General features: G+C 43.4%; 1 protein-coding gene across 1 annotated transcript; it reads left to right on the top strand.

Moving 5' to 3' along the window:
- The first annotated feature begins 7,957 nt into the window (after positions 1-7,957).
- On the top strand, positions 7,958-8,989 carry LOC135226711 (uncharacterized). Its single transcript, XM_064266417.1, has one exon. The coding sequence runs from the start codon at positions 7,958-7,960 to the stop codon at positions 8,987-8,989; it is 1,032 nt and encodes a 343-aa protein (XP_064122487.1).
- The last annotated feature ends 3,818 nt before the right edge of the window (positions 8,990-12,807 follow it).

The raw sequence follows: 12,807 nt of genomic DNA, 5'->3' as shown, positions 1-12,807 counted from the left end.
AAATTAATGTAGCAAACCAGTGGAGTTGTGCTTTTGCTGTTTAAAACTCTCTTTACGGGCAAGATAGACTTAATCTACCTTCAGGATAAGATTGGCCTCTTTTTGCAGATTCCATTGATATAAAAATCTCAAAATCGCATTTTTGGAGTTGATGCGTTGTTGCCTTTTTAGGGCAGAGCTAAACAAGCTTCTAATTCTAACCCAGTTTTCTCTATTTTCTCTCAAGAAGCTTGTAAAGATAATTCTTGTTTTCCCTTAACAGGTAAACTAGTGTTTAATTCTAATCGGGCTTTTATTCTCTCTAGCAGCTTGTAAAGATAATTCTTCTTCTTTTAAAGCTAACTGTGCTTTTTCACACTCTAGTGCAAGATTGTCAATCTCCAGCTTTTGTTCAACTGTTAGGGAAGCAGTTTCTGGAACAAGATAGTGACTAGCTTCATTACCCAGGGACAAACCAAATTGCATATTTCATAATCTCAAACTTATGTATGATAGAACTTACTTCAATGTTTAAATGCCTTGCTATTTCAACTAACTCACTTTCTTAGCATGGCATTTAGTGTGCAATTCAGAGGAAGGATCAGCCACAAACTTTTGTGTATCAATTTCGTCACTATGAAAAAAAGGAAACTTCAAAGATGATGGAAACAATAGAATTAAAGTTTTACAATTGGTTAAATTAGGACTGTAACTATTAGTTAAGTAATAACCACGAAATTATACACCTCAGCATAGCTTAAAAAACAAAAGGCTTACACACAAACATTTTAGTTGAATATTTGAAATTGAATAAGGACGCTCTAGAAATATTTCACTCCCGGTTCAAACCAAAATGAAGTCAAAAGGAAGCACAGTCGCTCAGCTAACAATTGTAAATACTCCACCTTGATTAGAACGTTAACTCTACATGCATATGTCAGGCGTTGAAAAAGATTCATTCTAAACAGCACCCACAAAATGAATTACGCATGGTACTACACTGGTATGTACGGACCCAGAAAAAGACTATACACATGTGAAAGTCAAAAAATAATTATATAGGAAGGAACTTGTAAACAATGGTATGACAGATTAACGAGTTAACCAACGCACCGAGTCTAGTTTGGGAAAGAAAAAAAGGGTGGGTAAAAATTATTACACAGTCACCGGTATACATTTATAAAAAAGAATTGCCATTTCCTGTCACGAAAATTCACTCCCAGAATGTTTTCATCAAATCATGTTGAATCACAAATTACTGATTGAATGTGAAACCACTATCAACTGATAATTAACGGGGTTGTCAAATAGTATATCAAGATTATTCTGGACAGGCCCCCATTATATTATATAAGAGACATGGTGTTACTTAATGTAAAGTGAATTTATACCTTTAGGTTCAATAGACTATATCAATAAAAAGAATATCAAAAGGTAACTGAATGATAATACGGTAATACAAAACAACTACAATTGACAATCACGTATCAGAAAAGTAAATTATTATATGAATTGGAAAAACTTATAACAAAAGTACAATTTGCTATTCAACCCTTACAACACAAAACTTATACTTAGACTATTTACAAGTCAAAGTAGGCTGACTGCTTCCCTGCCAGATACCAGGGCCTGGTTAGCTAAGTGTAGACTGAAACTAGAGTGAAGCTGTAGTCGAAGAAAAATACGTCTGGTTGAGATAGAGTAAAAGTATATATATATATATATATATATATATATATATATATATATATATATATATATATATATACATATATATATATATATATATATATATATATATAGTGGTTTCACATTCAATCAGTAATTGTTATTCAACAGGATTTGATGAAAACATTCTGGGTTGTGAATTTTCGGTGACAGGAAATGGCAATCTTTTTTTATAAATGTATACCGGTGACTGTGTAATAATTTTTACCCAACCTTTTTTTCTTTCCCTAACGAGACTCCGTGCGTTGGTTAATCGTTAATCTGTCATACCATTGTTTACAAGTTCCTTATATATCTTATTACTTGTGACTTTCACATGTGTATAGTCTTTTTCTGGGTCCGTACATACCAGTGTACCATGCGTTTATTCATTTTGTCAGAGGGGTATAGAATTAATCTTTTTCAAACGCCTGACATATGTATAAAGTATATATATATATATATATATATATATATATATATGTATGTATATATATACCCACCCCTCGGAGTAGGTTCCTTCACATGGTAAGGGATCTTCCTTGAAGTTTGCGAAGGCCGGATCCTGACGGAACGCCTAAAAACTTTTGGCATTAACTGGCGTGGACATTCCTAATTTTGGAATATTTTACTGCTTGAGTGAGTCTGGGAGGGGTTCGTGGTTTGGAGGGGGTTTGGATTCGAAGCTAGTTGTGGGAGTTGTGGTGGTGAGTCGCCAATCTATATGGTTTGGACCCAAGAGATGATGATGGGATATTCCCCATTGCTATCTTGAGGGCGGAACCATCTCCAGGTATCATTCCCATCGGAATCCAAGGGGGCTGGTTTTGGGATGAGACTCCTGGCGTTTGTCCAGAAGCTCACCAATATGTTTGGAGTAGGAGTTCGTCCCCATTAGTGGGGACAGAACTCCCAGCAGGCGCCGCAAGCATATTGGTGCTATCCCGAAAGGGTAGGGTATGGGGCAGACCATGGGGAAGCAACTTCTATGGTTGCCACTGGTGGAGAATGTCGAAACCCTGTCTAGTCCGCGATACCTTGTTAGTCTTCCAAGGAGTAGTTGTGTATGTTCTCCCCATTTTTTTTCTTTCAATTCCCATGAATAACTTCTCTAGTACACTGTCCCCTGCACCCCCAGACTCTTTGGCACCGTTGACAACCTTCGGCTTGGATAAGGACCTCCCTTTGCCATCCCCAACCTCCTCCAATGAAAACATCAAAGATTCTTTGTTTTTTACCATGAGCCCTTCGTAGTTCAGAACAGAGAAAAGAATAGCAGATTTAATTATAGAAATACTGATATTGGAATTTTACTTGGATCTCAAGAACCTGAGACTTATAACAAATATATGTCTCTTGACCTCGACAAAAACAAAAGAACTTAATATATTTGATGTCCATAGAGATATTGTAAAATGCATTGGCAGAGAACCAAAGATAGCCTCTCAGGGTGAAGGAAGCTTGCTTGTAGAAGTTTCATCACCAGATGAAAGTAGAAAATTACTATCTATTAGTGCTGTAGAAGGAAGCACAGCAAAATGCACTCCTCACAAAACAATGAATCAGTCTAAATGAGTAGTGTATAGTACTGAACTCTTACATTATTCTGAGGACACTCTCCGAAAAGAATATGCTGATCAAAAGGGGGTTGATGTGAGAGGAATCAAGAAAAAAGTATTGGGAACATTACATCCAACACCTACATTGATACTCACCTTTGATTGTTTGAGACTCCCTAAATTTCTGAAAGCTGCATGCCTTCACCTGCCAGTTAGACAGTATATCCCCGCTACCAGAAGATGTTTCCATTCTCAAATGTTTGGCCATCTGATTACAACATGCAGGAAAAAAGAAAGGAATGAACCAGCTATATGCTTTAACTGCGGAAGAAAAGAGCACGGAAATTGTGAGCTTACTCCATGCTGCCTAATTGTCGGTGTGGAATAATGTATATTTTACTATGCAATTGCTGTACCATTCATTTCCATGCATTTACTAAAATCACCTATTGTGAACGCCATCCACATGTGTCGCCCTGTATCATGAACCCTGCACATGCGCATGACTATTCTTCTTGCATCTCTTGGCGCGAGCTACACGCCCTGCAGAGCCTCTGTACATATTTACCTTTTGCTGCTTGGAATAAAGAAAATCTACGACTCGGGATATCATTTCTCCCATCCTGCAATCTTTCGTCTTCTAATGCAAGACATAACCACCTACTCACCATGGCGCAGTGACGAAACCATTCAGCATTGTCAAGGAACACCGGAATCAGCATTCAAACCCAGCCGCCATTACCCCTCGGCCGCCTTTGGATTTCACAGTGCTAGTGCGGTGCTTATGATACGTTCATGCAAGTGTTTGATGTTTAGTGCCAGTGCAGTGTAATGTCAGTGCTTGATTTTAGTGGGTTTGTATTTTTCTTGTTCCTTGCCCCAGCTCTACGGGTACCCTCATTTCCATACCCAGCTACAGAGCCCGAGGCACATCCACCCACGCTCATCATTTGCCATACACTGCCGACTCATTTTTTTCAACGGTCGAGTGGTCGCTCCCACTCCCCACCCAACCGCCCACACCCCCCAGGAGCCCACCCAGCCCACTCTCCACCGCCTGCCAGTATTCGCCGCACAGTTGAAGAATCATTTACAGTAAACTTTTTAACAAAAACTGTAGAAAGTCTTCCTCATCGTTCTTCTCTTTCCTTTAAACTGCAGTTGACATTGCAGAAAACTGTTCATAATGGCTTCTGCTTCACATCAAGACGAGCCTGGGGATATGCAACACGACCAGGACCCTGAGGACCGCCAGTTGCCTTCACACCCAGTCTCACCAACAGACCGTCGACCCTTCCAGGTTTTGCATTGCTGGAAACCCCACCTTTGCTCTCACCGCACCTGAGTATACCGCCTCCCACAGCTCCAAATACGGAGTTAAGGCTCCTCATCAAGTACCTGGAGGAATCTCGACAGGCCGAGTTGGCTGCACATCGGAGAGAGGAAGAGCAACGTCGTTATGAAGAGGAACATCGTCGTCACGAAGAGGATCTACGCCGCCAAGAGGACAACTTAAGAAGAGAGGAGGAAGCTCAACGTTTCACCGTACTGTTGCAGCTACTTAGTGTCAATTCGACCCAGCAGCAAGCAACACCAGCAGACTCACAACTTCCCACACAATCCTCAGTGCCATCGTCCACCCAGCCACCACCCCCACAGAAAGCCATCGCCCAGACTCCGCCGCCCTTTACGTCCTGATGCCACATACCAAGTGTTCAGGGAATGGCGTAGATGCTGGGATGACAACAGTGTGATGGTGGATCTAGGGACATACCTACCAGGAAACAGATGATACAGCTTCGTATGTGCCTCAGCCTGGAGACCCAAAGAATACTAGAGCACACGCTCAACGTACCACCAGACACGGATCGGAGTGTTGACGAGGTCTTGAATATTCTCCAGGAACACATCAAGAACCTGCGAAATGAAGCTCTACGACGCAGGGACCTGCTCTCCTGCAAGCAGAGGGAAGGGGAAAGCTTCAGCGACTTCTACGTCCGACTGAAGCATGTAGCAGAGGAAATCGACGTCTGTCCTGGCCATTCTGCTGTGTGTGAGGGACGAGGAGCTCACTCAGAAACTCATTGCCCTGTACGCTGCAGCTTCATTGGCCACCATGGTTAACGAATGTCGCTCCTATGAGGCCACATGGACAGCCACTACCGCCATACATGCCTTCCTTCTAAAATTGTGTGCCGTCTCCACGTATAAAAAAATCAAAAGACATGGCAACAGGGGTTCTACCTCGCTACCAACCCCTAACAAGGACACTTTATGTCCTTCCTGCCCAACAAGGAAGCACAGCTCAACAGGAAAGTAAGTGCCCAGCCAGCGACAGTGTATGTGTAAACTGTGGCTGCAAAGGACACTGGCGCAGGACCCCAAAGTGCCCCGCCAACAAGGCCACATGCAGACACTGCGGCCGAGTGGGCCACTATGACAAGTACTGCCGTCAGCAGATGAACGCCAAGCAGGGCGGCCCGCCTAATGCCACGCCCCCTTCTAGCAAGCCCTCTAGTTGCCGCAAGGTCGAGACTTCTTCTTCATCAACTGACTCCTCACCATCACCTATATCCATTGCCCTCAACCTACAGGGGGTGAGACATCGAAGATAATGATGCTGCCTGAACACAGGAGCTGATGTATCGGTGATGGGCCCCCAGCACTTGGAACTCCTTCGCATTCCCAGGACTGAGCTACAGCCTCCTGCAACATCAGTGACACTCACTGCAGATGGGTCAAAGATGACACCTGCTTTAGGAACCCTTAAGGCCACCTTGTCCTTGGCCAAACGGTCCTGCCTCGCCACGATTCAAGTCCACGTTCAGATGCCACTCCTGTCCTATGCACTTTGCAAGGAGTTGGCCATCATCCCGCCAGGCTTTCCGCGGCCCATCCTACAGGTCACCCACGTCAATCGATGCAAGGAGCTACCCCTGCATGCTGACACGACCCCTGCTGAGGCCCGAGAGCATTTCTTACAAACCTTTCAGGATGTACTCGTGTCAAAGGAAGACCTTAAAGCAGCTCCACTGAGGCCGATGGCAGGCCCTCCCATGAAAATCCACCTTAAGGAAGACGTGGTCCCTTTCGCCATCCACACCCCAAGGCAGATACCCTACGCTTTCCGCGAACCTGTCAAGAATGAATTAGACTCCATGGTACAACAGAGAATCATTAAGCCTTGTGGAGATGAGCCATCGGAATGGTGCCACCTCTAGTCATCGTTCTTAAGGCCAAGGGAGTTCGAATCACAGTGGATCTCACGAAGCTGAACGCACAAGTCTCCCACCCAGCCCACCCTTCGCCCACGCCCTTAGCTGCTGTCCGTGCTGTCGACTCCACTGCCAAGTTCTTCACCACCGCGGACGCTCTACATGGCTACTGGCAGATGGAGCTATCGGAAGAGGACCGCCACCTCACCACTTTCATTATGCCTTATGGACGCTTCCAGCATTGCCGGGGACCTATGGGTTTCGCTGCCACTGGTGATGCCTCTTGTTACTGCGGCGACCTAGCTCTCCAAGGCATGAAGAAGTGTGTCAAGGTTGTTGATGACATTCTCATCTTTGACGATGACCTACTGACACACTATCACAGGATCCACGAACTGCTCACCCGCTGCCTCCGCAAAAATGGCATCACTCTCAACAAAGAAAGTTCACAGTGGCAGAGACCAGAGTGAATTTTCTGTGGCTTCTCCCTTTCCGAAGAAGGAAATTGCTGCTGACCCAGGACGAGTTGCTGCTCTGCAAGACTTCCCTACACCATCCAACCTGACGGACTTACGTTCCTTCATGGGATTAGTAAACCAGTTGGCAGAGTTTACCCCAGATATTGCCCTGGACTGCACAGCCCCTTCGACTACTCATGAGCCCCAAGCGCTCTTTTCTTTGGACACCTGACCATGACCAGGCCTTCAAACGTGTGAAACAAGCACTTTCAAGCCCGCCTGTTCTTGCGTCTTTTTGACCCAACCCTGCCAACCATTCTCCAGACCGACGCATCTCGCCTCTATGGGATAGGCTACGCTCTCCAGGACCATGATCTGGACATCTCCGAGTAGTCCAGGGTGGATCCCGCTTTCTCGCAGGAACAATCACCGAAACAAGGTATGCAACAATTGAACTGGAGATGCTTGCAGTATCTTGGGCCCTCACAAAGTGCTGCCTATACCTCAAAGGACTGCCAACCTTCACCCTGCAAACCGACCATCGCCCATTGGTGCCTATCATCAACAGCTACACGCTGGACATGGTTGAAAACCCACGCTCCAGCGAATGATGGAGCGCATGTCGCAATATCAATTTACTGCAGTGTGGCGCGCCAGCAAGTCTCTATGCATCCCAGATGCACTTTCTCGTGCACTAGTCAGCTACCCAACCTCTGAGGATATGACTGGCTGCACTGAGGTAACGGCACATGTCAGATCTGTCATCAACGCTACAAAGCTTCCCAGGACGAGGATGCCCCAACCATTGACGCCGACCGGACCCTACAGGACATGTCGATAGCAGCACAGGCCGATCCCATCTACGTTCGCCTTCGTGACTGCATTTCTGGGTTTCCCACGAACCGCTACGACCTACATGCATCCTTATCACCGTACTGGAAGCTGCGAGAAGCCCTCTCTACTGATGGCAACCTCGTGCTCTATGGGGCAAGAATACTAGTTCCTGCAGCTCTACATCACCACACACTCGCCAGACTCCATGATAGTCACCGTGGGTGTCGAGGCTACCAAACGTCGGGGCTCGACAAACCGTCTTCTGGCCTGGGATAGACTCGGACATCGCCAACACCGTCGCTGCCTGCGAGCCGTGCCAAGTCCTGCGTCCAGCCAACAACGGGAGCCTCTCCACAACGACGACCATCCATCCAGGCCCTTTGAGTCGGTATCGGCGGAGTTCTTCCAGGTAGCTGGGAAGTCCTTTCTTGTTGTCGCCGACCGCCTCTCTGGCTGGCCTGTGGTTGTCCCTTGCAAGGGTGACACTACTGCCTCCTCGACCATACAGCACTTCTGCCGCTACTTCAGAGAGGTGGGTGTTCCCTTACGCCTGCACACCGATGGAGGACCTCAGTTTACCAGCAAAGAATTCGCCGACTTCACAGAACGTTGGGGTGTACACCACATCACCTCGTCGCCACATTACCCACAGTCTAATGGACACGCTGAGGCCACTGTCAAGGCTGTCAAGCACTTGATCCTCAAAACGGCCCCCACAGGAAACATTGACTGCGAGGATTTTGATCGTGGTCTCCTCGAGTTAAGAAACACACCCAACCAGTCTGGTCGCTCTCCTGCCCAGGTACTGTATGGTCACCCTCTCCGTACATGCGTGCCTGCCCATCCTCAGTCATTCACAGAAGATTGGCAGGAAAAGGCCCATGACTGCGACCGCCGAGCCGCTGCCAGAGCTGCTCAGGTGCAGCGCAACTATGACACCCACGCCCGCCCCCTGCCCAGGCTTAATGTGGGCCAACATGTCCGTCTCCAGGACCCGACATCCCACCGATGGGACACAGTTGGGATTGTCATGGGTGGTGCACGATCACGCGAGTACGAGATCCGTCTCCCAAGTGGTCGAGTGTTACGTCGGAACCATCGCTTCCTATATCCACTGCCCAGCCCCAGTCAAGTTCCCAACTCTGATCTCCCTGTGGTCCCTAGCCCAGACATGGAAAAGTCATCAATTCCCTCCAAAGCCCCTCGCAGGTCCCCAAGATTGAACAGGCCTACATAATGTACATATCTACATGTAATTTGTTTAGTACGTTCAAAATACCTCTTTGAACGCAAAAGGGGAAGGGGAGGTGTGGAATAATATATATTTTACTATGCAATTGCTGTACCATTCATTTCCATGCATTTAATAAAATCAACCTATTTGTGAACGCATCCGCATGTGTCGCCCTGTATCATGAACCCTGCACATGCGCATGACTATTCTTCTTGCTTCTCTTGGCGCGAGCTACACGCCCTGCAGAGCCTCTGTACATATTTACCTTTTGCTGCTTGGAATAAAGAAATCTACGAATCGGGATATCATTTCTCCCATCCTGCAATCTTTCATCTTCTAATGCAAGACATAACCACCTATCACCAGTGGGGGAGACCATAATGCAGCACATAAATCGTGTATCAAGTATCTCATTGGAAAAGAAACACTTTGTATCAAGACTCAAGAGCATATTACCTTTAAAGAGGCAAGACAAAGACTGCAGAAATTCAACACCCAGCAGTCATTTGTAGGTGCAGTAAAAGAAAATGGGGAAAGACAAAAGAAATTGAATCTCAAAAAGTCTAATGAAGATAAAGAAGAATTAATGGATGCTTGGATAATTGTCAGCAAGAGGACTTTAAGTCAAGTGTCTGTAACAATGCCTGAATCAAAAGTCAAGCACCTTGAGAAAGGAGATACATCTGCAGAAAAATTTAACGCGTCAGAAAAAAATGAGTAAACCTTCATCATCCTATAGTTCAGCTGACCCTCATAGAACATCTGAATTAATGGAAAATAATGAGTCATTTCCCACTATTTCATCTTACAACTCAGCAGCAACAAAATGTAGAATCTAAGGACAAGCAAAATGTTACACTCAGATAAACTTGGTTTTGACAATAAAAAACTAGACTAGTTGAAAATGATACACTAGATCCTACAAGGGTCAAAGATACTACTAAAGATACCGCTGTTTCAAATACCATCATAAGTGATCACTTGGTAGATTCAAATGACCCTCTAAGTACTCCTTCAACATCTGGAACTGTACCGAAAGTCCATCACAAAACTCAGATGTCATCTACAAAGAAAAAGCATAATAGAACGATCTTGGACAGAGGATCATCCTCTAGAAAATAGGTACTTTCTATGCTATATTACAATGGAACTGACAGGGACTTTGCGCTAAATATGAAGAGCTTTTATGTTTGATTAATACCTATAACCCAGTATGCTTAGTGCTACAAGGGACTATGCTAAATAATAACAAAATGCTTACTCCTATAAGTTTTTTGCATTCCACTTCCAATTCCCTTGACAGGGGAATTCGAGTGGAAGTGCTCTTCTTGTAAGACGAGATATTGCTCACTCAAAATTACAGCTGTTAAAATTCACATGAAAAAGACGTACACAATTTGTTCATTGCATCTCCCTCCTAATAACCCAATACTTGAACGACAGTTAACACACTTGTATGAACAGCTACCTCGACCATTTCTTATATTGGGAGACTTGAATGGTCGACATGAACTTTGGGGTGACATTTTAACAAATCAAAGAGGCAACCTTATCTTATCATCAATAGAAAATTCAGATATGACCCTTTTGAATACTGAAAAACCCACCCATTTTCACATTCAGACTGGTACATTTTCATGCATTGACTTATCTATTACCAGTTCTGATACATTCATAGACTTCAACTGGGAGGTGTTGGATGATCTAGTATACGGTAGTGATCATTTCCCAGTTGTCATCAGAACTGAGAAATATGAGCCAGTATACAGAATGCCTAGGTGGTGTACCAATAAAGCAAATTGGCCCCTTTTCCAGGAACTTAGTTATATTGAACTAGATGCAAAGGATGTGCCAACAGTACGAGAAGCAGTGTTCTATTTAACAATGATTTTTATGTTTACAGCAGAAAAAGCAATCCCAAAGAACAGTGGAAAATTGCATCGGAAGTCTGTTAGATGGTGGAATGTTCAATGCAAAATAAGACATAAAGCTATGAGAGCAGCTTTTACTAGGTACAGAATACATCGATGTGAAGGCTACTTAATCTGCTTTAAAAAGGCTCGAGCCAAATTCAGATGGCAAATAAAACATGTGAGACGAGAATCATGGGTACTTTTTATGTCAACAATTACCTGGAACACACCTATGACCAAGACATGGACAGTTATTAAGAAAAATAGCAGAAGAGTACAATCCTAGTCTCCTCCCTGTTTTAAAAGTCAATGGTGACTTTATAACCGACTCAAAAGCTGTAAGCAATGTTTTTGCTGAACATTTTGCAATGATATCAAGCAGGGATGAAAATTCTCCATTTTACAGGGAGAGAGTGTTAGCAGAGTCTGAAACACTTGATTTTACTTCTTTTGAATATGAATCATATAATATGCCTTTTACCATGAAGGAATTTTTATTTGCACTTAGTAACAGCAAAAACACTGCACCTGGACCTGATGAAATTTTATATGAAATGATCAAGAATACCTCATAGGAAACTAAATTTTCCATTTTAAGTATTATTAATAGAATTTTAAGGAGAGTGATTGCCCTAGTGTTTGGGAAATAGCGACAATTTTACCCGTTGTCAAGCCTGGGAAAGATTCATCCGTCCCTACAAGCTATAGACCAATAGCTTTAACAGCTGTTTATGTAAACTTATGAGAAAAATGGTAAATTTTAGGTTGGTATGGTTTTTAGAATCAAAGAAGATTATATCGTCATCTCAGTAATTCCAGCAAAATTTTCAAGATTCCCTTCTTGGAAGTTGCCCTCTGTGAAATATTGTAAACGGTTTTCAGGGTTGCAAGGCAGATTTTTCAGATGATATTCTTAATCAGAAATTCCTTTGCCATGCTGAAAAGCATAATAACTTGAGGCAAATCTTTACCGATAGCTCCAAATCTAGTGCGGGCGTTGGGGTTTGGAGTGGTATACCCTGACAGTAATATTTGTGGTGCACTACCAAGTTCTGCTTATATTTATACTGCTGCACTTTTCAGCATTTTAACAGCACTAAAGAAAATTGTAACTTTAGAAGGAGATAATTTTACTATTTTTAGTGATTCCAAGAGCGCCTTGGAAGCTGTGACATCTTTTAGTTCAGTACACTCCGTGGTACTGGAAATAACATAGTGGCTGTTTTTATTAAAACAAAAACAGAAGGCAGTTAACTTTTCCTGGGTTCCTTCACATGTTGGCATTGTTGGAAATGAACGAGCTGATGAACTGGCTAAGTCAGGTACATAAAAAAAAAAAACCAAGAAGTATAGCAATTCCTTGCTCAGACTACATTCCTTAAATTAAAAAGACAGTAAGTAAAATCAGTTTGGCAATTTTATTGGACAATAGAGAGTAGTGATAGAATGAGAGAACTTACTGATGTAATCAACCCCTGGCTTTATATGTTAGAAGACCGTCGGAAAAAGACTGCATTATGTAGGTTACGGATCGGCACACGGATTACTCATGGTTTTTTAATGAACAATGACCCTGAACCCTTTTGTGAGGATTGACTTGTTCCCCTCACTGTAAAACATTTAATAGTAGAATGTCCCAGCTTAATGTCAGTAAGGAACCGTCATTTTAACACAATTGGAAGAACGGATTTTAAACTGGATGCCATTATAGGAAGAGATTGTAATGAGAATAGTTTTTTTTAGTTACCTTCAAGAAGCAGTCTTCTTGAAAACATTTAGGTTAGATTGGTTATAATGTTTGAGTTTGCGTATATGTGTTAGTATGTGTTAGCGTATATCATTTGTTTTTAAGTCTTTTTACTTCGTTAAATTTTTATGTACATAAAGTTTACCTCCAATTGATATAAT

Source organism: Macrobrachium nipponense, chromosome 15 (assembly GCF_015104395.2).
Source record: "Macrobrachium nipponense isolate FS-2020 chromosome 15, ASM1510439v2, whole genome shotgun sequence".
NCBI classification, from domain to species: domain Eukaryota; kingdom Metazoa; phylum Arthropoda; class Malacostraca; order Decapoda; family Palaemonidae; genus Macrobrachium; species Macrobrachium nipponense.
The sequence above is the reverse complement of the archived record's forward strand: the minus strand, read 5'-3'. Positions and strand labels throughout refer to the sequence as shown.